The 26,056-nt window shown below is 45.1% G+C and overlaps 1 protein-coding gene across 3 annotated transcripts in view; it reads right to left on the reverse strand.

Moving 5' to 3' along the window:
* Positions 1-21,262, reverse strand: part of tat (tyrosine aminotransferase) — a 37,195-nt gene extending 15,933 nt beyond the window's left edge. For 2 of the 3 annotated variants that reach the window (XR_007961702.1, XM_052060917.1), the window contains exons 1-8: positions 21,093-21,261; positions 20,294-20,562; positions 19,971-20,075; positions 18,538-18,605; positions 18,222-18,380; positions 15,930-16,068; positions 15,800-15,852; positions 8,399-8,551 (exon numbers count right to left, since the gene is read on the reverse strand). Coding sequence is in view for 1 of the 3 variants with exons in the window: in XM_052060917.1 (XP_051916877.1) it covers positions 8,399-8,551; positions 15,800-15,852; positions 15,930-16,068; positions 18,222-18,380; positions 18,538-18,605; positions 19,971-20,075; positions 20,294-20,562; positions 21,093-21,097 (951 nt within the window). In the remaining 2 variants the exon portion in view is untranslated. Of the gene's footprint in view, positions 1-8,398; positions 8,552-15,799; positions 15,853-15,929; positions 16,069-18,221; positions 18,381-18,537; positions 18,606-19,970; positions 20,076-20,293; positions 20,563-21,092 lie in introns of all 3 variants that reach the window. The other variant, XR_007961703.1, reaches the window with a different exon arrangement.
* Positions 21,263-26,056: the final 4,794 nt, after the last annotated feature.

The following is a 26,056-nucleotide window of genomic DNA, read 5'->3' on the forward strand; positions in this document are numbered from 1 at the left end:
TGAATTACACTCCCAGCTGTCCCGTTGATGCTGGCATTCTCTTAAAATCCACATTTAAGAGTAATGTGTAATCCAACTTTACACGTTACTCGTGTCTCCGTGAAATAATCCCATTTCAATTTATTCAGAAATACACCATTGTCGACTGAAAAGCACTGCAAAGTTTTACAGTCACCTTCCAAAGAACCGATTATCATCAAGTCATTGACTACTTCCTGATTGCAGTCGTAACATTTGACAACATCTGAAAAGGAATAGCTCTCTTGCACGGTGTTTTATATGCTCAGATTCCAAAATGTTTTAGAGACCACGTGCAGATCTCAGAGTCGCAAAGTGCATCATAATGGGCAAGTGACTTTCCTTGGAAAAACTATTGTGAAGCAGCGTACATAGCTGCAATTTGGACCATTTAACCATTGGATTTTTTTCTTCAATCTAATCATTTGATACTCCTTTTTCAATCTCATCCTTTGATACTCCTTACACCAGGGGTGTCAAACTCATTTTTGTCACGGGGCATATTGTAGTTACGGTTTCCCTTGGAGGGCCATTACGAAATTTGGGAAACCAGATAAATGTTTAACCACCTCTAAATATTACATACACAGTGCACAACAAATGGATGGATAACTAGTTTGAAAATCAGAAGTCAATAATAAAGTTATTGTGGATTACATGTGACAATTTGAAATTTTGGTTCAGACTTTAGCAAGCATCATGTAACTTGACATACTTGATTTGCTTTTGCGGGCCACGTTAAATGATGTGGTGGGCCAGATCTGGCCCGCCTTGACTTTGACACCTGTGCCTTAAATGGACCACCCTCTGCTGGCACACGACACTTAAGGTTGGCTGCACACAAGTCACCTTGTCCTACTCGAAATGTGCACCAATACGCTGAATAAATGTGTCGTTTTGCTCACATGACATAAGTGAAGTGATCGAAGGCAGCCTAACACAGCGAATCAATCGACAATATGACACGTCACAAAATATTGAAACGTTTCTTGATTTAAAAAGTGACTTTGACAAGAAAACCTATTTCCCGGTATCCCGGTTGATCGCATGCTTTGTCTCGCATTTGTCATGATTCGGTTTAGGGACCAACAGGTGGCACTGTAGGGCTCCCCTGGCAGCTGCACAACTGTTGGTCATAACTAATTAGGGCTTTAAAAGGACTCCCAGCCCGAACACTCAGTGTCGGGTCATTGTTTGCTATTGTCATGCTTTGTTGGTTGCTGTTGCTTCTTGCTACTTTCATGTTTGTTTCAGTCATGTTTAGTTCATTGTTATGTTTTAGCTTCAGTCCTGTTTTGGTCATGTTTTTGTTATTGAGAGTTTTTAGTTTCTGCCATGGTTTTTGTTTGTTACTTTGGACTTTGTTTAAGATTTACTAAATCTAAATTATACTAAATTATTAGTATAATAATAATACATATAATAATAGGCTATTATAATATATATATAATATAGGTCCATATAATGAGGTCCATGAGGCCTCATGAGGCATGTCGACACAATGACACACTGTGTTGATACTGTACTGATACTGTGTCACTGACCACTGCCACCTGCTGGACCTTCAAAATCCCTGCAGCCAACCCACTTGACAGATTGAACAAACTGATTTGATGATGACGTGTATACAATGCACTACCTCACTCTACCCAATGACTGGGACTGAATGAGTTAAAAGCTCAGTGTAGCCACAAGCGCCATTGTTTATGTTGTTGTTCATGCTGTTTATATTGTTTATATTGTCTATACTGTTCAGATTACATGTCTTTTATACAGTGTAGCTGCTATCCTTTCTTAGCTGTGTGTATTTAATGCACAGCATGTTTACATGCATGTATGCACTGAGGATTGAGAGGAAGAAATTTCATCTATGCTGCATGTCATACATAAAGCATATTTGACAATAAAGATGATATTGACCCTTGACAATATCATTCACATCCATGCATTCATATTGTATCATTCAATGTGTTTCAATAATGTGAATGAGATCATGTGAATGAGGATGCTTGTGGGCTTTGTCTTCACAAATTTAGATTTAGAAAAATAAGATGCTCCAGTGTTTTAAATTTCAGTCTGTTGCATTTAATGCATGCTATTTCCCCTGTTGTGGAGAAGAAACACACACAATGGAATAAGACATGTAAAAAATCTGAGAGGCACTTGGTGAGACAAGGAGATTTTAATGAATACCTTATTCTCCAAAAGAAGATCAAAATGGCTCTACGCGGCGGACAATTTGTATTTGTCCGGAAGCTGCTCCATAATATGCACGTACTGTAGCAACGTCACTCGGGTGAAGCGCGTCTCAGCAGTCGATAGTCTGCTGCTCTCAGCTGTGCGCGCGAGCACGTACTTGCGGCGCCGACCCAACCCACGCCACATATTAAGCTTTGAACTACAACAACAGCTAAACTAGCCTAGCCGATGTAATGATGGTCAGCAGACAAGGTTTACGTTTTATGTGACTTTTAATAGCAACGTGGCAGAGTCATCAAACATGCGGTGTGCTCACTCTGAGTCACTTTCTGGAACTCCCGCTTATAGGTGGAGTTCAATCAACTGGAGTATGACGTACAGTACAAACGTTCATAAAGCACTTCTCATATAATAATAACCTATTATATGACAGCCGACATGACGCTAGAAGTCAGACGGACACATTTTTTCTGATAATCAGTGTTTTTCTGTATTGCCCAAACATATATTTTTATTCGAGCGAGGGTGAGGTCTAGCTTGTTTCGGCAATCTGCATCGTGTCGCCAGACGCACTTCCTTAGGATATACCGGTACTGTGCGGGCTTTTGCTGCGTCAACGCCCCCTGCACTGAGTCGACGCCCCCTGGACTAAGTGCCGCAGCTTGGACTGTGCCTAGCAGCCGATGCAGTCTAAACTGCACCGGTGCAGTTCACGTGTCAATTAGCAGCCTGGACTGTGTCAACGCAGCCGATGTGTCAATTAGTAGCCTGGACTGTGTCAACGCAGCCGATGTGTCAATTAGCAGCCTGGACTGTGTCAACGCAGCCGATGCAGTCTAAACTGCGCCGGTGCAGTTCATGTGTCAATCGTGTGACGTAATGAAGCGGCACATGCACCGACACGTGGTTTGCTCTGTGAGCCCAGCACAGGCATCAACGCATCGGTGTCGCTGGACCCATCACTATGATTTAGTTTTCTCGTTTTAAATACAGTTCTTCAAATACACCCTGCTCCTCTCTCCTGCCTGCTTTTTGGGGTCCACCACCACCTCGCAACGTGACAGAATGACCCGACCACCTGGACCCTGTAGGTATTAAGGACTGGTCTCTATTCCACAATGTGCCTGACGGAGCGCGTCTGAGGGCCGACACCCTTTCCCCTTTCAGGCAGCGCTGGTGATGCGGCTGTCCTGTTTTCGTCTCGTCAGGCCGCGTCTATGGTGGGCCGAGCCCCGTCCGCGTCTACGTTGAGCTGAGGCTCGTCACGTGTTTTTTGGAGCTGAGTCACATTCTCGTCGACGACGAGCCGTGCCACGTTCACGCCCATGTCAGGCTGAGCCCCTGTTCACGTCCGGCTGTTCCATGTCCCCCATTACGTCGAGCTCCGTCCACGTCGGGCCACGCCCAGCCAAAGGACTGCCGTCGCTTATGTTCCTGTTCCTTGGCGAGGCGAAGGTCGCCGTCGCTTTTGTTCTTGTTCTGCGGCGAGGCAAGGGTTGCCGTCGCTTTTAGTTCCTGTTCCCCGGCAAGGCAAGCTTTTGGACAACTTTGGGACGTCTGGGATCCGTCCCTTGAGGGAGGGGTACTGTCATGATTCGGTTTAGGGACCAACAGGTGGCACTGTAGGGCTCCCCTGGCAGCTGCATACCTGTTGGTCATAACTAATTAGGCCTTTAAAAGGCCTAATTCTCCTAGCCCGAACACTCAGTGTCGGGTTATTGTTTGCTATTGCTACTGTCATGCTTTGTTGGTATAAATCAGCATGTATTGTATTGTATTGTTGCTGTTGCTTCTTGCTACTTTCATGTTTAGTTCATTGTTATGTTTTAGCTTCAGTCCTGTTTTGGTCATGTTATTGAGAGTTTTTAGTTTCTGCCATGGTTTTTGTTTGTTACTTTGGACTTTGTTTAGGATTTAGTTTTCTTGTTTTAAATACACCCTGCTCCTCTCTCCTGCCTGCTTTTTGGGGTCCACCTCGCAACATGACAGCATTAGTTTTGCTTGCTTGCTGACAGTACTTGGTCACTGTGTTCCCCGTCGGGTTCAAGATATTGACAAAATAAATGTCAATGTGAATAACTGTGTTCAAGATAAGTACAATTTTTGTCCATCTTGATCGTAAGTCTCGATCTTTTTTATGGCAGGAAAGTGTGGCAAATGAACGTAGATTTACGCTGCTTTTTGTGGTGTTTCTTTTTCTTTTTTTTTTACACCAATGCTCAAGCTTCTATATTCCATGGGAGTAGTTGAACATGGCACAAAGTGCAGCTGTCGTCTTTAACCCTTTCAGTGACAGCGGCCACTACAGTGGACAGCTTTTGTCATCGGGTTACAGGTTGCATGAAAGGGTTAAAGCCTTTTCAGCAAAGCTTTAAAGCAGTGGTCCTCAACTAGAAATGTTGTCAGCCCACTTTTTTTTTTTTAATAAGACCAAGGTCCGGTCCCATGCACAGCGGTCATGGGGAGCAGGGCAATATGCCCATTTAGTATGGTCAAGCTAAGCTTATACAAATCAACACTCCTCACAACCAACCAATAATGGGGTGCATGAAAATAACAATTATTCACTTTGCCAGTACACAACAAATAATGAAGGGTATTGTGTTGAGGCACAGGACCGCTTTTATTTTGTTAAGTTGTGCCTGCTTAATAATAGAAATAGCCCTTTTATGGAAATAAGACATTTTTACTTTAACTTTGTTAAACAATCGTTGTCTTTTTTTCCCATTAAATTTAACAAAAACAAAATACTAATTTTACCAAAATAAATACTAAACATAAAATCAAAAATATCCTTTTCATTTGTACAATTCCCCTTTCCACATCCCTTCTGAAATCACTTAAAAATTATATCAGAAAAAGAGTTAAGAACCATTTTAAATACTGACACAAGGGAGCACAGGAATGTGCAGTGCTTTTCTTCCACTATAGGTGAATGCAATGTCTGAGGCATGCAAGTATTATTTGAGGACGCCATTGGGATGTTCATTTACCATGTTGCGGTGTTCTGCTATTAAACAGCTGCAAAGTAGACGGCAGCAGAACTGCACGCAATCGAAACCTCCCGCGATTCGTTTTGTCTAATTGTCTGTGTGCGGCTCTCCTGGGCTGAAGCTGTGAGCACACTGTGGCGTCGCACATGCGTCTGTTTCCTGACACAATCATCCATTTTGAATGCGTGCTGACGCTTATGTATGGACACACCTTAAGTTAAGAGGAGCCAATCAGCGCATCGTTATCGCCAACATACCCTGCTCAGGCAGGGTCTCGAGTGAGTCAAACATTATACACACAAAGTCGCACTGCCACGGTCCTCTGCATTACATCTGTTAGTGCACGCAAAGAATAGAACGGATAATTTTAACAAGCGATCGAGGTAATGCGCAGATTATAGTCCACAAAACAAATATAAAATGTATAACGTAAAAATCAATTTATAAATTATTTTATACAATTTGCCGAGGGTCCGGACAGAGGAGGTCGGCGGACCGGACAGAGGAGGTCGGCGGTCCGGTCGTGGATCGCGGTCCGCCAGTTGAGGAAGAGGGCTTTAAAGCGTACAGTTAGGCATATACCTAGCTACTGTCATACAAAACCACTGGCGGTTTGGTGGCCTCTCCTTTTTTCACCTTGATTCTCACGCATGGGCAAAGGAGATTTGCAAGTGGCTCTTTACAAAACATTCCCTGTCTGCTTGCTGTTGCACCTCATTCTAGAAGTGCTCTTTTACTTGTCGCTCTTTTACTTGCTCTCGCGGACTAGTCACAAGTCGATCGCGAGGGGTGGAGAGGGGGGAAAAAAAACTAAAATAAACAAACATTTGTGTATCTCTGTGCATGTTAGTAATATACTTTTTGAGTTAATGCACATTGAACCCAAATCATCCTATTAGTCTCACTTTCACAGAAAGTATTTAAAAAAAACAAAATAAAGCAGGTCACGTTTAACGTACGGTGGCGCGTGAACTGCGTCACCGGAAGTTGTTTGTGCTCAGCAGTCTGCAATGGCAGCTTGTGATCAGAGCTGTTTTGATTAAGATTAAGATATCCTTTATTTGTCCCGCAATGGGGAATTACAATCAGAACGATGTAACCTTTATTATTATTATTACATAAAATGAGAATCTGGAGGGCCGAAAGAAGCATTTAAAAACTGTACGCGTGAGCTACGATAGTTAACAGGCTGCAAAAGTGAGTGGCATGCCTCCACGTCAGGCTGTTGCTCATCATGGCATGTGGGTGTATGTGCGTACGCATGCATGCGTGCGCAGTAACGGGTCAGTCACGAGAGGTTGGTTGATCGAAAAGTAGATCTTCAGTCAAAAAAGTTTGGGCACCCATGGACTATAAACTGTTAGCATGTTTACTTTTTGTTTAACCTTTGTGTGGCTGCACTTTGTAACCCAGGACTTACATAAATAAGGCACAAAAAAAGTGTTTGTGTTATGCCGTGTCCAGGTTGGAGTTTGATTATTCTATATCATTACATTATTGTAATTTGGCTATTCATGGTCACCACAATTTGTAGATGCGATTAGACATTCATTTTGTGTTGCCTCCACTATATGAGGAATTACAATTAACTGAAAACTAAAAGGTAACTTGAAAGCAATATGTAACTCAACATTACTCAACACGGACAGTAATATAGTCAAGAATAAGTTGTTACTTTCAAATGCAAGTAACTATCCACTATCCCCCGGTCTGTGTTCGGACCCTGTCACCACGGCTTTATTCACTTGTCTTTCTTTACCCATTAAATGTTGGATATGCGGCCATTCTGTGCTTTGTCTGGTTGACAATGTTGAAATACATTTGTATTGTAGAGCTGCGCCACACTCTCGTCTACCTAGTTTACCAATGTAGGAACCAATGAACTTGTTCTTATTGACATTCAAGGTTCTCTGATAGGGTGTTATGTTGAAATAGTACCTTGCATTCAAAGACGGTACTTGCTGCACCCCCCCCCCCCCCACCACCACCACCACCACCGCCCCAGTGGGTGTGATTCTTTGCAAACATTGCAAATAAGTTGTTCAAAGGTAAGTTTGGTTATTCATTTGTCATTCCCAGAAGGAGTTTACTGACATGTAAGACATTTGGGTCAACAACAAGCATCCGCAAACTAAACGTGACAGTAAAAGCCAGACTTGCTCATCAAAATGAATGTTGATGTTGCCGGACATTTATTTACATCTTTAAATGACACATAGGGAACAGTCGAGGGTGGTGTTTACTTATGTTTTGTGTGATAATCCCTGTATTAATGAGGACACCAGAAACAACGGCACGTCTACATTTAATGTAAAACTCATCTGAATGCAAACCAAAGGCAAGACGCATTCCTTCCAATCATAGCAACAATTTGGGGTGAAAAGGTGAACAGCTTCATTAACTGTGAAGAGACAAACTTGATTGCACACAACAATGTGTGTTGTCTAAACCAGCAGTCCCCAACCTTTTTTGCCTCACGGACCGGTAAATGTCAGACAATATTTTCAGGGACCGGCCTTTAAGGTGTGGCAGATCAATAGAACAAAATAACATTATATGACCTGCATGAAAACTGTGGTATTTTCTAAACATAATAATAAGCACGAATCATGACACGAGGAACATCCTATCTGGCCGCAACACTCTCAGGCTGCTACGGTAATGTTTAAACGTGCCTTCAAAATAAGATACACCGCAAAACCGCATATTTTGCAGAGCGAGCTTGGTGCGTGGGAATCTCCCGTTGAAAGAAATCCGTATTTTAAGTAGGACTCCTGATACTGTCTATTAAATGTAGCCTTCTTTTTCTTTGAAGTCATAGGCTCCTCTTCTTTCTCCTGGCTGGGCGTTTTCCCCTTCCCAAAGAACTGTTCCAAAGAAGTTTGTGTTTTACTCGTTTTGCAAACTCCTGGGTTTCATTTGAGCGGTAACCTATCACACGACCAAGAATATTGTAGATGGATATAACAGAGAATCCGGTATTTTTTTCAAAATAGAACATCTTTAAGATTCCAAAATGAATAAAACGGAAGTAATGTAAGTTATTTATTCTTTCTGTGTGGCCCAGTACCAAATGACCCACACACCGGTACCGGTCCGAGCCCAGGGGTTGGGGACTTCTGGTCGAAAGGAATGCCAAAAGTATTAATCCCTAGGTGTCAAACATCACAAATAAAATTATCACTTACCTCAGATCCGAAGATGTTGTTCCTGTCGTGGATGAGGATCCATCCCATCCTCCAACCGGGGACTAGCCAGCGCTTAGCAAGGCCGCAACAGGACATGATTGGCACGTCAGTGCTGAGAGATGCCAGGGAGGGGCTTTCACAACCCGGGAAAACCTGAGAAAAACAAACCAAATTTTTCAATGTTTGTTCCGTTTTGCATTAGTGCACTGAAGGAATTTTTCTTACATAATTAATTACAGAACGACAAAATATTCCATGAATCTTTTGCATGTAATCTTTTATGATCCCCAAGGCGTATGTTAGAATAATCAATTTCAATTAACTGACAGAAAATTTCAAGAAATGTAAAAACTTTAAAAACATATAATGTCTTCATATAAATCCGTTGAGCTATTGTTTTGTTTTGTTTTGTTTTTTGTCTTGTCATTATCAGTCTGCTTTAAAGGGATGACGAGTTAATTTTTTCTGAAATTCTGCTCTGGGATTTAAAAGTTGCAATTTCAATAGAGCAGAAATTGTTCTCTTTTGATGCCATTGAAAGTATGGTGTGAGTTTCACATCCAAGAAAGCTGGTTCTCATTGGCCAAACCAAGCAAACCCTTTAAAAGCCATTTAAGATGTTTTAACTTGAACACACTACCAGAGCCTTTGAAATAAAGTATGACTTCAGCCAAATAAAACGATTTTGTAGACAGTTATGGACTGTATTTTGAATATCATTTCATACTCAGAATGAGCGCACGTGAACATTATTGACCACATTATTAATGTCCACTGAAAGTCTCCCCTCAGTAATTAAAAAAAAAGCCTCATGGTCACCCCACCCCCAATTTCCTCAACAGTTTCTCCCATTCATGCATCTGTTCTATTGCAAACATATGCACCCCAAAGATGCACAGTCATTCTTCTGCTGTACAATGTGGAGTCATTACATGTGGGAGGTTTTGTGAACGTACCCAACTTTTCCACTCCCATTAATTGCTCCTCAACACAAGAAACACGCGAGCCAGAGAATAAACATCTGAGAAACAACAGATCTGTGCCGTGGATGGTGGATTAAAAATTTAATAGGCAACTTGCAGATCTCATCTGTACATAAGTGAGAATCAAGTGTAAAAAAAAAAAAAAAGAGGCAACCAAACAACAAGCGGGTTTGAATGACAGTATATATCTCAACTCAACTGTATTTATAGAGCACTTTAAAACAGCCATCGCTGCATACAAAGTGCTGTATGTGGAGCAATTTAACATATACAACAAACAGTAAAGCAAATTTTAAAGTAAAGTTTAAGACCCCTGAGTTCCGAAGTACAAAGGTGAGGTAGACCAACACCTTGGTGACGTCCAATAAAAATGCATATCCGAGGGTACACTTGCCACAATCCCATTCACAGCTACCGGGCAATGCCCATTAAAAACAGGCTTTCAGTCCAGGAAGTGAGGTCCTCGCCCGCCTGATGAGCTTTGGATGGAAAATGCCAAGATGGCCAAAAGCGGAAGTAGAAAAGATGGTAAATTCGATGAGTACCAAATTGTGGCTGGAGACGCTGGTCACATTCGAGAAAGGAGGAAACAGGTTCTTGGGCAACGGGTTTGATATCATAAAAATCAGGTGAAATTTTAGTGATTAATGTAACGTTAACATTGACTTTTTTAGAATCTTACCTTCAGAATGCTTCTTGGTGCTATTCTAAGAGAGTATGACTCATGGTTGTTTGACCTCTAAGAAATTGTTGTAGAACATTATTTTAAATCCAAACCACTGATGCGCATGCGGATTAATGCACAGTATTAACAATCACTGTAGCAGCTGGCTTGACTTCAACTTTGCGAGTGGAGGCTGGCCTGACCGCAGTATTGATTCACTGAGGATTACGCTTCCTCAGATCACTGCATCTATGTCATGTGAGCAAAACAACACATTTATTCAGCTTATTTGTATTTTGCTGGCAGAGTTGGTAGCTCTCATGCATTACAAGAAACATGTACATTTTCAACAACCAAGTAATGCAACATATGACATGAAACTACGGTCGGTGCACTAAAAACACATGATGTAACGGTGCACATTACAATCCCCGTGCACTGGGGCAAAGCAAGTACCCGCAGAAGGCAGTCATCCAGTCCAAACTGTTTTGTCGACAGTAAGTATTCATTCAAAATTACCTTGTTTACTTTTCATGGCTGACGCGGAACCCGACTTTAACTAATATTTGTCAAATTATTAGTTAGTCAAATAAAATTGTAATTAGGAGAAACTGGTTGATGACCAGCATGTAGATTTATTTAAAAAAGAGTGTGGCTAGTCACTTTTACTACTGGGTAGTTCAACTTTGTATGAGTAAATTGATCCTCAAACAGCTACATATTATTATTATTATTTTTAGAATATATTTGTAAGATCCTTCTCTGTGAAATTCTACTCAGTCTGATGTACAGTTCTGTGAAAAAAAGTATTTGTCCATCCGTCCATCCATCCATCCATCCATCCATCCATCCATCCATCCATCCATCCATCCATCCATCCATCATCTACCGCTTATCAGGGGCCGGGTCGCGGGGGCAACAGCTTTAGCAGGGAAGCCCAGACTTCCCTCTCCCTAGCTACTTCTTCCAGCTCTCCCCGGGGGATCCCGAGACGTTCCCAGGCCAGCTGGGTGACATAGTCTCTCCAGCGTGTCCTGGGTCTTCCTCTGGGTCTCCTCCCGGTGGGACATGCCCGGAACACCTCACCGGGGAGGCGCTCAGGAGGCATCCGAATCAGATGCCCAAGCCACCTCATCTGGCTCCTCTTGATGTGGAGGAGACGCGGCTCGACTCTGAGCCCCTCCTGGATGACCGAGCTTCTCACCTTATCTCTAAGGGAGAACCTGGACACCCTGCGGAGAAAACTCATTTCGGCCGCTTGTATCCGGGATCTCGATCTCCCGCTCACTCCTGCCCCCACTCATGAACAAGACCCAAAGATACTTGAACTCCTCCACTTGGGGCAAGATCTCCTCCCCGACCCGGAGGGGGCACTCCACCCTTTTCCGACTGAGGACCTTGGTTTCAGATTTGGAGGTGCTGATTTTCATCCCAACCGCTTCACACTCGGCTGCGAAACGCTCCAGTAAGAGTTGGAGAGCCCCGTTTGAAGGAGCCAACAGCACCACATCATCTGCAAAAAGCAGGGATGCAATACTGAGGCCCCAAAAACGGACCCCCTCAACGCTTCGGCTGCGCCTAAAAATTCTGTCCATAAAAGTTATGAACAGAATCGGCGACAAAGGGCAGCCTTGGCGGAGTCCTACCCCCACTGGAAACGATTCCGACATACTGCCGGCAATGAGAACCGAACTCTGACATCGGTGGTATAGTGACCGAACAGCCCGTATCAGGGGGTTCGGTACCCCATACCCTCGAAGCACCCCCCACAGAACTCCCCGAGGGACACGGTCAAACGCCTTCTCCAAGTCCACAAAACACATGTAGACTGGTTGGGCGAATTCCCACATACCCTCAAGGACCCTGCTAAGGGTGTAGAGCTGGTCCACTGTTCCACGGCCGGGACGAAAACCACACTGCTCCTCCTCAATCTGAGGCTCGACTTCCTGATGGACCCTCCTCTCCAGCACCCCTGAATAGACCTTACCAGGGAGGCTGAGGAGTGTGATCCCTCTGTAGTTGGAACACACCCTCCGGTCCCCCTTTTTAAAAAGAGGGACTACCACCCCGGTCTGCCAATCCAGAGGCACTCTCCCTGTTGACCACGCGATGTTGCAGAGGCGTGTCAACCAGGACAGCCCCACAACATCCAGAGCCTTGAGGAATTCCGGGGGGATCTCATCCACCCCTGGGGCCTTGCCACCGAGGAGCTTTTTAACCACATCTGTGACTTCAGCCACAGAGATAGGAGAGCCCACCTCAGAGTCCCCAGGCTCTGCTTCCTCCAAGGAAGACGTGTTGGTGGAGTTGAGGAGGTCTTCGAAGTACTCTGCCCACCGGTTCACAACGTCCCGAGTCGAAGTCAGCAGCGCCCCACCCCCACTGTACACAGTGTTAGTGGTGCACTGCTTCCCCCTCCTGAGACGTCGGATGGTGGACCAGAATTTGCTCGAAGCCGTCCGGAAGTCGGCTTCCATGGCCTCACCGAACTCTTTCCACGCTCTGGTTTTTGCCTCAGCGACCACCGAAGCTGCGTTCCGCTTGGCCAGTCGATACCCGTCAGCTGCCTCTGGGGTCCCACAGGCCACAAAGGCTCGATAGGACTCCTTCTTCAGCTTACTGCTGGTGTCCACCAGCGAGTACGGGGGTTGCCGCCAAGACAGGCACCAACCACCTTACGGCCACAACTCAGATTGGCCGCCTCAACAATAGAGGCACGGAACATGGTCCACTCGGGCTCAATGTCCCCCGCCTCCCCGGGACATGGGAAAAGCTCTGTCGGAGGTGGGAGTTGAAACTCCTTCTGACAGGGGATTCCGCCAGACACTCCCAACAAACCCTCACAATATGTTTGGGTCTGCCAGGACTGACCGGCATCTTCTCCCACTATTGGAGCCTACTCACCACCAGGCGGTGATCAGTTGACAGCTCTGCCCCTCTCTTCACCCGAGTGTCCAGAACATGCGGCCGCAAATCCGATGATACAACTACGAAGTCGATCATCGAACTGCGGCCTAGGGTGTCCTGGTGCCAAGTGAACATATGGACACCCTTATGTTTGAACAAGGTGTTCGTTATGGACAATCCGTGACGAGCACAGAAGTCCAATAACAAAACACCACTCGGGTTCTGATCGGGGGGGCCGTTCCTCCCAATCACGCCCCTCCAGGTGTCACTGTCATTGCCCACGTGAGCATTGAAGTCCCCCAGCAGAACAAGGGAGTCCCCAGCAGGAGTACTCTCCAGCACACCCTCCAAGGACTCCAAAAAGGGTTATACGCACGCACACACGCATGTAAGACGCATGCCATGATGAGCAATAGCCTGACGCTGAAGCATGCAACGCACTTAGGCAGCCTGTTAACGTTCGTAGCTCACGCGTACCGTTTTAAAATGCTTTTCTCGTCCCTCCAGATTCCCATTATTTCCCCGTTCCCCCTCGGTGAATTGTACAAAACAAACTGAATGAGAATAATGACTACGATAAAAGTTATAGCGCAGCAACACTGATCAGCTGTCATACCTAAAGCATAATTGACAATAAAGTTGACCTTGACCTTGACAACTGCAGACTACTGAGCGTTAACAACTTCCGGTGACGCAGTCACACGTTACCATAGGTCAAAGATGACCTGCTTTATTTTCTTTTTTAAATACTTTTTGTGAAAGTGAGACTGATTGAATGATTAGAGTACGGTGTGCATTAACACAAAAAATATATTTCAAACATGCACAGTCAGTGATAACTTTACAGTTTACCCCCAGTGAGTCCCAGGGACTCGCTGATCAGAAAAGTATGAGTCCCATTATGCATTTAGAGAGTCCCAAATTTCGAATTCTCAAATGGTCTACCTATTCAATTGCATGTGATAATAACACAAACAACATATTAGTGATGTGTCGTTCGTGAACGAACCGGCTCTGAGAGCGGCTCTTTGAAGTGAACGACGGGATCCCCTAATTGGAGCCGCTCCTAATAGGAGCCGACTTTTTTTTCACCTTATTAATATGGTGGCCAAACACATTATGAGGCAAGTCCTAAGAAGCCAACTCAATGGCAAGAATAAGACACGGGCAATAAACAGCTATGCCCTGCCAGTGATCAGATACCCTGATCACTGGCCCATAATAATCTGGCCAAAGGAAGAGATTCAGACCACGGACGTTAAGACTCGAAAGCTCCTAACCATGCATGGAGGGTTCCATCCTAAATCCAGCACCCTGAGACTGTACGCAAGCCGAAAGGAAGGAGGCCGGGGACGAGTGAGTGTGAGAGCCACTGTCCAGGATGAATCATCCAAGCTCCATTAATACATCAAGGAGAAGGCTCCAACAGATGATGAACTCAGAGAATGTCTCAGACAATGGAGAACAGAGGATGAGGAGCTGGAAGAGGGACCATCATGGGAGGACAAGCCCCTACACGGGATGTACCACCGGACCATAACTGAAGTGGCTGATCTCAAGAAGTCCTATCAGTTGCTAGAGAGGGCTGGCCTGAAGGATAGCACAGAGGCACTCATCCTGGCCAGGAGCAGGCCCTGAGCACCAGAGCCATTGAGGCCCAGATATACCACACCGGACAAGACCCAAGGTGTAGGTTGTGCAAAGAGGCAGCTGAGACGATCCAACACATAACTGCAGGGTGTAAGATGCTGGCAGGGAAAGCCTACATGGAACGCCATAACCAGGTGGCTGGCATAGTCTACCGAAACATCTGTGCGGAGTATGGACTGGAAACCCCAAGGTCAAAATGGGAAACACCTTCGAAGGTGGTGGAGAATGACAGAGCGAAGATCCTGTTCGACTTCCAGATCCAGACTGACAAGATGGTAATGGCGAACCAACCAGATATCGTGATCATAGTTAAAGGGCAGAGGAAAGTCGTTGTAGTGGATGTAGCGGTCCCAAGTGATGGAAACATCAGAAAAAAGGAACACAAGAAACTCGAGAAATACCAAGGGCTCAGAGAGGTGCTGGAGAGAGCCTGGAAGGTAAAGGTGACAGTCGTGCCCGTGGTGGTGGTCGGAGCACTCGGGGCAGTGACCCCCAAACTAGATGAGTGGTTGCAACAGATCAGGAACAGCAAGGATACTGCACAGAACCCTCAAGCTTCCTGGCCTCTGGTAGAGGACCCGAGCTGAATGAGGGACGGACACCACCCGAGGGGTGAGACGAGGATTTTATATATATATATATATATATATATATATATATATATATATATATATATATATATATATATATATATATATATATATATATATATATATATATATACAGTATATATATATATATATATATATATATAAATAATTATTTTTTACAGCAATTAACTTCTAAGATACTGGCAACTAAATTAAGTACACATTGGCACATATGTGTTTGAAATCTGCTGAGAAAAGAAAAAAAAGCAATCGTCTAGTTTGTAGTATTGAGTATCATTCATTGCATAACAGCCCATAGGGGTAGGGAGGAAGAGAGAGAGAGAGAGAGAGAGAGAGAGAGAGAGAGAGAGAGAGAGAGAGAGAGAGAGAGAGAGACATGAATACTTTACTAATCCTGTTGGGATGAAAATAAATAGTGTACATGCTGTGATATTGTCTAGCATCCTCAAGGATAAATATCGGCAAACCAAGCGTAATCTCTGCTGTGACTGCATTGAAAAATATAACTTGCCATTTGCCAGTAGAGGCCATCCAAATCGACATGTCAACCTGATATGACACTTCACAAATTGTCCAGTGGACTCACCATGTTGCTGTAGACTTCATCTGCCAGGATGGGCAGACAGTTTCTGGAAGCCACTGTGAAAAAGAATGACCAATAATTACATTTATTCAGGGGATTTGGGTGCAAGAGTTGTGACCGTATTGCTGCTGACCTGTGAGAATCTTTTGTAGGTGTTCCTTGGTGAAAACGGAGCCACATGGGTTAGATGGATTGGTAACAATTAGAAGGGATGTCCTGTCATCAACCTGGCTCTCCAAATGTTGCAGATCCACCTCCCATGACTTCTCTGGCTAGCAATTTCAAAGGAATAAATAGGTGGGGTTTCCGATTGTAATGACAGAAGGTCCGTCAGTCCGTCAATGACGGATGCCCGTTTTGCTGACAATTGACAATAAAAACGAAATGGAAAAAAAAAAACAAGAAAGACAGGCAAAGCACGAAAGCAAGTGGTTTTGTCCGTCAGTGTGAATGTCACAAACCAGGTCAAGTACAGACAGATCTCTCAGTCCGTCACTGACGGCCACCCGTTTTGTTGACGACTGACAGAAACCCACCCCGCTTGTCTCGTGTGTGTTTGTTCGCGGGGGGTTCTGAGACAGAACTGCATTGACTATATTCAGTTTATCCCATCTTTACTCTTTTTAGTGTGGAGTGTGAGTTTTTAGTCAGGAGTGTGACTTTGCAAAACCCTCATTGATGATGGGATGAGTTGGCTATGAGTGGTTTGTCGGTTTAGGAGAGACCAATATGGTCCTGTCCTCAGCTTTGAAGTTAACGGTCTCTGATAAAGTCAACTGCTGCTTATGAAAGTAACATCAACCCCAGGACGTCGCACTATGGAACATCAACGGCTGCAATCACAGTGTTCGAAGAATCTATGAGCTAAATTGTATCATGTTTAAAGTTTCATTTAATCTGGGCACATCAAAAAGTTTGGGTGCATATCCAGCACCCCCAAATGCCTACACACAAAGGCCAAATGGCCGGCGGGCTGTTAAAGTTCACACCAACGCGTTAATACAGGTGGGCGACCACAGGGGAGAAGGCGAAACTTGGTCACAAAAGGGGAATGAATAATTCGGGAACAGCGGGTGAGCAACAAAAGACGAGGTGAGAACACCCGTCGCGCCCAGGCGACATCGGCCATCCGCAAAGTCTGCAACATGTTGATACAATGAAGACCAGACAGAAAAGGCGCCAATGTACTGGTGGTTCGAGGTTGAAAAACAGGTAACCAATCACTACTGAGGGGACCGACCGGGGGTGCGCTATGAAAATATCGGGGGCAGTGTTTTTCTTGTATTTTGCATATGTTACAATAAATGTAGAACTTGCGGAGACGGGACTTTGATTGTGATCGCGGAGCAACAACCGTCGTTCGCTCTCAGATGTCCGCTTCCGCCGATATTGAAGACAATTTTCCTGTGTGTCGAGTCGTTTCTTTAACTTTGTCCGAGAAAATCTCTGACACACAGACCACTGATATCCAGCATGACCCCTCTGACCACCTCAGGAATGAATTGTGTGTTCTGGTTAAATGCCCCATTTGTCAAGTCAAGTCAAGTCAACTGTATTTATAGAGCACTTTCAAACAGCCATCACTGCATACAAAGTGCCGTACATGGAGCAATTTAACATGCACAATAAACAGTAAGACAAATCGCTAATAAAGGCGTTAGAAAGCACCAAACAGTAAACTCAAGAACAAATCTAAGTCATGCTGAGTGGAATGCCAAAGAATACAAGTGAGTTTGAGGAGGGTTTTGAAGATCGGCAATCGGAGGTGTTCAATCAGCCTGCCATACATGTTTTTGGAATGAGGGAGGAAATCGGAGTACCCGAATAAATAGGGACATATACAATTAATAGAAATAACATGTGGCAGAATTGCGGAATTGGGTTTGTAAAGTTATCATGTACAAATCAAGCAAAATGATGTTGAAATTACTAAGCAATGCTGGTGTTTTTGTCCATCATCATGGAGTCCTTCGACAAACAGGGACAGTGCCCTGCATTAAACAGTTCTGTTTTTAAAATGGTTGTATTTTTGAAGTAATATTTTGTTGATGACACTGTTTCTGTTGATAACAAGTGTTTGTTGATTTGACACTCATTTCTTTTTTTTCTCTCTTATTTTTGCTCGGCGTTAGAGCATATGCTTCAGCAAGTGGCCATTTTCCCGCCGATGAGGATATTGCATCAGAGTATTGACACTGTCTGACCCTGTGCAGCCCTGTAGCAATAGACAAGCTTTTCATGCTTGATATTAGCAAAATACCCATTGTTGGCATTGTTGAGTTTTGTTGGAGTTTAATTTAAATTTTGTGAGGCGGAAATCTGAAGGACATTTTGGGGAGGGTTTTTTTTTTGTGAGCGTGGGGTTAACAAAAAGAGAAAAAATATATACCGGTAATATTAATGGGGATGAGTGGGTCCAACATACCAGCAGGTTGTAGAATTTGACCTCGATGCCAAAAGATAATGCCAGAGTCTTATATAATGAGAAGCCTGGACGTGGAACCAGGATGTTGTCCCCAGGATTACACAGGACACTGATAGCCAGGTCAATAGCCTGACTACAGCCACTAGTCAAAATCACATCCTGCGTAGAAGGGGGAGAGATGTTTACAAGTAGGACAACACATTATGGACCTATTAATATTGTATGTATTTATCAATGTCATGCTGCAGGAATTTTCAACAGGTCACAATTTCATTTTCACTACTATCACTGGTGAGTTAGAATGCAGACATCTCACCTCTGCTTCTAGTGGAGCCTCAGGGCAGCTGTAATAGTTAGCTACCACCTGTCGGCTCTTTAAGTAACCTGCCAGAAAAAATATAGAGAGATCTTGAGGCACTAAGAAACAATCAAGAGCAAATAAATGAAAGAGAGGGATTGAAGAATGATGCACATGCATTCATAATGTAATGTAACATTTGCATTCGAGACACCTTTAATTTTATAAAACAGTTTTCATGATATGATCCGTTTCCGATCTGTTTTATCGCGAATGTGGGAGGAAACCGGAGGACCGAAAGAAAACCCATGCAGGCCCGGGAGAACATGCAAACTCCACACAGGAAGGCCAGAGCTGGAATTGAACCGGTACCTCTGCACTATGAGGTCAACACGCTAACCACTGGCCCACCGGGCCGCTGTGCAATAAAGTGATTCTCAGAAATGTACACCAGTTTTTGAAAGACTGCTTGAAGTTAAAGTGACCAAATGTTGCTGTTATTTTAGTGTGGCCAGCTTTACATATCGTCAGCCTCTCAACCATCCATCCATTATTCAAACCACTTATCCTCACGAGGGTTGCGGGCGAGCTGGAACCTCTGCCAGCTGTCGTCGGGTAGTAGGTAGGGTACACCTTCTAACTCGTGGCCAGCCAATATCAGATCACACATCAACAAACAACCATTTACAATCACAATCACACCTAGGGACAATTAACCTACAAGGCATGTTTTGGGAATGTGGAAGGAAACCGGAGTACCTGGAGAAGACCCACAGGCAAGGGGGAGAACACGCAAACTCCACACAGGGATGCCAGAGCCCAGATTCGAAACCTCGACCTTTGCACTGTGAAGTGGACATGCTAAACAATCGGCTACCGCCTGGCCTAAGTCACATTTTGCTTTAAACATATCCTCATTATGTAGGCCACCTCTGATAAAATCATCCTTTGGTAAACAGACCATTCAGCGAGAGATCCAACTCAGTAATATTGTGGAAGTGGGTGTGAATGGTCGTTTGTCTCTACATAGGTCCTGCAACTGGCTGGCAACCAGTTCAGGGTGTAGTCTGCCTTCTGCCCCCGAAGTCAGCAGAGATAGGCTCCTGCGACGTGTCGCGACCCTCTTCAGGAGAAGCGGTGTTGAAAATGGATAAATGGAACTTGAATGGATAGAACGATGAAACTTTATACATGTTAATCGTCAAGAATAAAAGAGATCTCAATCATTACACAAAAAGTGTTTTTTTTTTTTCAAAATCCAAACTTTATGAGTAATAAATTTAGAGTAAAATGGAGAGGTGGCCCCTTCTTATATAACTTCTATCCATGTATTGTGGCTTCTTCCTACAGTTTCGGCTTTAAATTGCTTTGTTGGTGTGAATGTGAAACACTGTGACTTAGAATGTTGCTGTTTTTAAAAAAAAAAACATTTTCTGATAGATAAAACTCACCAACAGAAGGAGCATAGCCATTGTATTGGTGCGAATTGATCGCATCTTTCATGGCTTGAAGCACCGCATCATCTGTTGGAAGGTTTCCAAAGACGGTAGGGTCCCCTATGGAGCACAATGAGCAAGTCAGCTTTGTGTTGGCAGTCAGACAATGTCTTCTGAAAAGAAGATCCTCTTTTGCAAATTGCTGAGGCATGCATTGTTCTGTCATTGACTAAACACGTTGGTTATATGTACTGTATGGTTCACAGTTGAAATAATTTCTGGCTTGCTATTCCGTTCATGGAATCTCAGTACTCTGATATCACAAACAGCCTTCTCACCAATTGAAAGGCTGATCATGGCTTTATCCGGGTGTGGGGAGAGCTTCATCCCATCGACTATGGTCCTTATGGGATTCAGGGTGTTGTTAGCCATCAAGGAAGGCTTCACTTGCCATGTCTTCCTGTAGGGTCTGTCTTTGACAGGAGAAGAATTCTCACCGACGCCGGCATGGTGAATACCCTTCCTGTTGGCTCCATTCCCATTCAGGAGTTTGCCATTCGCATTCTCATTCATCTGAACCAAATTCGACTTGGTATCATTCCTGGCACTGTTGTGGAGAATGATTTTTGACAACAATAAAGTAGAGGAACATTTCCACTTCATCATGAAAATATAAATAAAAAATATTTAAGATATACATTACTGAGTCAACACAATAATGAATTTGTTTTTGATTGCACTTATTGTATGAGTATTGTTATTATTGTTATTTATTGGTCTCTATAATAGTAGATGCACTTTCACTGAAGCAAAAGCATGAAAATGTACTGAAAGTGTCAGTCATCAAGCAGATCATAAATGGAGCATAATCGACACAATAACCAGCATTATGAAAGTATGAAAATAAATTTGGAACACAACTCACAGACAAGCGCAATTTCATAATATCCTCAGAAAAAGAGCTGAATAAACCCTGCGCCAAAGTCTTTTAAGTGGAAAATTCGAAAGAAGATGGGCAAGACCTCACCATCACCCTTACCATCATCATCATCATCATCATAGAATAAACACTATGCCAAATTTTTAGGAATTCAACAAAATGTTATTCAAATATCAGGACAATCATGCGGTTCTTACCTCATGATCAGCTCACTCTTCAATTTTCCAAATTCAGCTTGTGTGTAGATGAAGCACTCTTGCAATAATAAATGCAGAAGGATTTGACAGGACAATTTTATAGCAGGACTTCAGAAAATGGGTGTTGAACCGAACCCATATTTCTATTGGTGGAGGCTGAGAGGGTTGCGCTGCAACACCCCCTTACTAACAGCACTAACAAGAACCATACCTCCAACCCTTCCCAGCACCTTATCGGCGAGAAGAGGGGGTGGATTCAGCAGAGCACACGCTTCCTGATGTTGCAAGATGTGCGTAAGGCACCCAAATCACAATAGTCATGCACAAAAAGTCTAGTTCACGCAGAACCGATTAATCCATATTTAGTTTCCATCATATTTTATCCTGTACATTGGCCCTCTGAAGCAAAACCAGTGGCTGATTACCACAGATGTTCAATTTCATCTTAATATTCTCTCATTCAAATGCATGACTAAATTTATTTTACTGAACCTAATATTTTGTTGTTATTCTAGTTGTGTATGCTATCCTGCAGCAAAAAACACCCATGATTGTCAAATATCATTCCTCTATTTTAGATGAATGAATCATGAAAACTAAAATATGACTCAGCACCTTAATATTTGGAACGTGTCGTTGAAATATTTCCACAAGTTCATTCCTCAACGAGCCAGTCCTGAAAGATCAAACTCGTCTCTCCTGTCAAACCTTCCCTTTCCAACCTGTTTGTTTAACAGAACTGCAGCCTGGGGAGCTTCAAAGCTTTTTACATGGGTGAAAGAAAAACCAACCAACAAAAGAAAACATGGGTCGTTCATCATCAGCTCATAAGTATGACCCAATTCATATTTAGTTAAATAACATGCTAAATCCAACAAAATATGCACATGAAAATGACTGACTTCAAATAATATTTGTTTGATGTTTGTTGACAGTTCAATCTGCATATGTAATATGAAAATGTTAAATTCATCTTCTTTTTTTTTGCACAGTCATAGCATAAATGTGCCTTAGTAACATGTTAGGTAATAAAGTGTACATTACATGTTAAAACGGAGGCCTCTTTCCCTTGGCATTGGCATTTCCATTCTTACCGAATTCAAGCAAGTGTTGTGGTCGTCGTGAAAGTATTTCACTTGAAAATGTAACTTGATGTTGTCATGACTGTAACCTGCACAAGTACCCAGCTAATGCAATATTAAAGTTTTTTTAAAAACAACAACGATGTGACCGTGAGATTAGCCATGTGTCAACAAATGTTGTTTGACTAAGTGCTTGCCACAAGCCTCCAGAATGTCCAATATTGTTTTTTTTTAATCAATATCATCAGTCAGAAAGAAGAGTTTGGACAAAACACAGCTGTTGGCACATCCTCCAGTGATTGTTTGTATTCCCTTCATGGTGAGTGGAAAATTAAACACTTAATGTAATCTTCCAGTCCAGTGGTTAGCACGTCGGCTTCACAGTGCAGAGGTACCGGGTTCGATTCCAGCTCCGGCCTCCCTGTGTGGAGTTTGCATGTTCTCCCCGGGCCTGCGTGGGTTTTCTCCGGGTGCTCCGGTTTCCTCCCACATTCCAAAAACATGCGTGGCAGGCTGATTGAACACTCTAAATTGTCCCTAGGTATGAGTGTGAGTGCGAATGGTTGTTCGTTTCTGTGTGCCCTGCGATTGGCTGGCAACCGATTCAGGGTGTCCCCCGCCTACTGCCCGAAGACAGCTGGGATAGGCTCCAGCACCCCCCGCGACCCTAATGAGGATCCAGCGGCTCGGAAGATGAATGAATGAATGAATGAATGTAATCTTCCAACAAAAGACTCGACACGCCATTGACATATCAATACTATACTTTCTCTTTAAAAATATATTTTGGCATAAGATGGTGGGGGGGGGGGGGGGATTTTCAGGGCAATTTAGGAGAAGGTTGAGACAATCCCTAAAAACACATTTAAAACAACAATAAGAATCATACACGAATGTGTACAATGATTTGTTTGGACGTTTACAGACCACCCCTCCGTGAGCCGTCACCTTACCGTGGTGGAGAGGTTTGTGTGTCCCAATGATCCTAGGAGCTAAGTTGTCTGGGGCTTTATGGCCCCTGGCAGCGTCACCCATGGCAAACAGGTTCTAGGTGAGGGACCAGACAAAGCACGGCTCAAAGACCCCTTATGGTGAGTAAAATTAATGGATCTCAGTTTCCCTTGCCCGGACTCGGGTCACCGGGGCCCCCCTCTGGAGCCAGGCCTAGAGGTGGCGCTCGTTGGCGAGCGCCAGGTGGCGGGCCGACACCCATGGGGCCCGGCCGGGCTCAGCCCAAAGAGGCAACGTGGGTCCCCCTTCTCATGGGCTCACCACCCATGGGAGGGGCCAAAGGGGTCAGGTGCAATGTGAGCTGGGCAGCAGCCAAAGGCGCGGACCCTGGCGGAATGATCTTCGGCTGCAGAAGCTAGCTGTAGGGACGTGGAATGTCACCTCTCTTGCAGGGAAGGAGCCCGAGCTGGTGTGTGAGGTAGAAAAGTTCCGACTGGATATAGTCTGACTTGCCTCCACACATAGCCTGGGTTCTGGTACCAGTTCTCTCGAGAGGGGTTGGACTCTCTTCCACTCTGAAGTTGCTCACGGTGAGAGGCGGAGAGCAGGCGTGGGCATACTCATCGCCCCTCGGCTCAGTGTCTGGATATTGGGGTTCACACTGGTAGACGAGAGGGTTGCCTCCCTCCGCCTTTGGGTGGGGGGACGGGTCCTGACCGTTGTTTGTGCATATGCACCAAACAGCAGCTCAGCGTACCCACCCTATTTGGAGTCCTTGGAGGATGTGCTGGAGAGTATTCTGGCAGGGGACTCCCTTGTTCTGCTGGGGGATTTCAATGCTCACGTGGGCAATGACAGTGAGACCTGGAAGGGCATGATTGGGAGGAACGCCCCATCCCCAACCCAACGATCAGAACTCGAGTGGTGTTTTGTTGTTGGACTACTGTGCTCGTCACAGATTGTCCATAACAAACACCTTGTTCAAACATAAGGGTGTCCATATGTGAACTTGGCACCAGGACACCCTAGGCCGCAGTTCGATGATTGACTTTGTGGTTGTATCATTTGCGGCCGCATGTTTTGGACACTCGGGTTAAGAGGGGGCGGACCTGTTAACTGATCACCGCCTGGTGGTGAGTAGGCTCCAATGGTGGGAGAAGATGCCGGTCGGTCCTGGCAGACCCAAACATATTGTGAGGGTTTGTTGGGAGTGTCTGGCGGAATCCCCTGTCAGAAAGAGTTTCAATTCCCACCTCCGGCAGAGGTTTTCCCATGTCCTAGGGGAGGCGGGGGACATTGAGTCTGAACGGACCATGTTACGCGCCTCTATTGTTGAGGCCGGCCAATCTGAGTTGTGGCCATAAGGTGGTTGATGCCTTTTGTGGCGGCAACCCCCGTACTCGCTGGTGGATGCCAGCAGTAAGGCATGCCATCAAGATGAAGAAGGAGTCCTATCGGGCCTTTATGGCCTGTGGGACCCCAGAGGCAGCTGACGGGTATCGACTGGCTAAGCGGAACGCAGCTTCGGCGGTCGCCGAGGCAAAAACCCGGGCATGGGAAGAGTTCGGTGAGGCCATGGAAGCCGACTTCCGGACGGCTTCGAGGAAATTCTGGTCCACCATCCAACGTCTCAGGAGGGGGAAGCAGTGCACCACTAACACTGTGTGCAGTGGGGGTGGGGCGCTGCTGGCTTCGACTCGGGACGTTGTGAACCGGTGGGCAGAGTACGTCGAAGACCTCCTCAACTCCACCAACACGCTTTCCTTGGAGGAAGCAGAGTCTGAGGATCCTGAGGTGGGCTCTCCTATCTCTGTTGTTGAAGTCACCGATGTAGTTAAAAAGCTCCTCGGTGGCAAGGCCCCAGGGGTGGATGAGATCCGCCCGGAGTTCCTCAAGGCTCTGGATGCTGTGGGGCTGTCCTGGTTGACACGCCTCTGCAGCATCGCGTGGTCATCGGAGAGAGTGCCTCTGGATTGGCAGACCGGGGTGGTGCCTCTTTTTAAAAACGGGGACGGGAGGGTGTGCTCCAACTACAGAGGGATCACACTCCTCAGCCTCCCTGGTAAGGTCTATTCAGGGGTGCTGGAGAGAAGGGTACGTCGGGAAGTCGAGCCTCAGATTGAGGAGGAGTAGTGTGGTTTTTGTCCTGGCCGTGGAACTGTGGACCAGCTCTACGCCCTTAGCAAGGTCCTCGAGGTTACGTGGGAACTTGCACAACCAGTCTACATGTGTTTTGTGGACTTGGAGAAGGCATTTGACCATGTCCCTCGGGGAGTTCTGTGGGGGGTGCCGTATCAGGGGGTACCGAACCCCCTGATACGGGCTGTTCGGTCACTATACCACCGATGTCAGAGTTTGGTTCGCATTGCCGGCAGTAAGTCGGAATCGTTTCCAGTGGGGGTAGGACTCCGCCAAGGCTGCCCTTTGTCGCCGATTCTGTTCATAACTTTTATGGACAGAATTTTTAGGCGCAGCCGAAGCGTTGAGGGGGTCCGTTTTTGGGGCCTCAGTATTGCATCCCTGCTTTTTGCAGATGATGTGGTACTGTTGGCTCATTCAAGCAGGACTCTCCAACTCTCACTGGAGCGTTTCGCAGCCGAGTGTCGAGCGGTTGGGATGAAGATCAGCCCCTCCAAATCTGAAACCATGGTCCTCAGTCGAAAAAGGGTGGAGTGCCCTCTCCAGGTTGGGGAGGAGATCTTGCCCCAAGTGGAGGAGTTTAATTATCTTGGCGTCTTGTTCACGAGTGAGGGCAGGAGGGAGCGAGATATCGACAGGCGGATCGGCGCAGCGTCTGCTGTGATGCAGACGTTGTATCGGTCTGTCGTGGTAAAGAAGGAGCTGAGCGAAAGGGCGAAGCTCTCAATTTACCGGTCGATCTATGTCCCAACCCTCATCTATGGTCACGAGCTATGGGTCGTGATCGAAAAA

The sequence above is a fragment of the Hippocampus zosterae genome, chromosome 3 (assembly GCF_025434085.1).
Source record: "Hippocampus zosterae strain Florida chromosome 3, ASM2543408v3, whole genome shotgun sequence".
In the NCBI taxonomy this organism is placed as follows: Eukaryota; Metazoa; Chordata; class Actinopteri; order Syngnathiformes; family Syngnathidae; genus Hippocampus; species Hippocampus zosterae.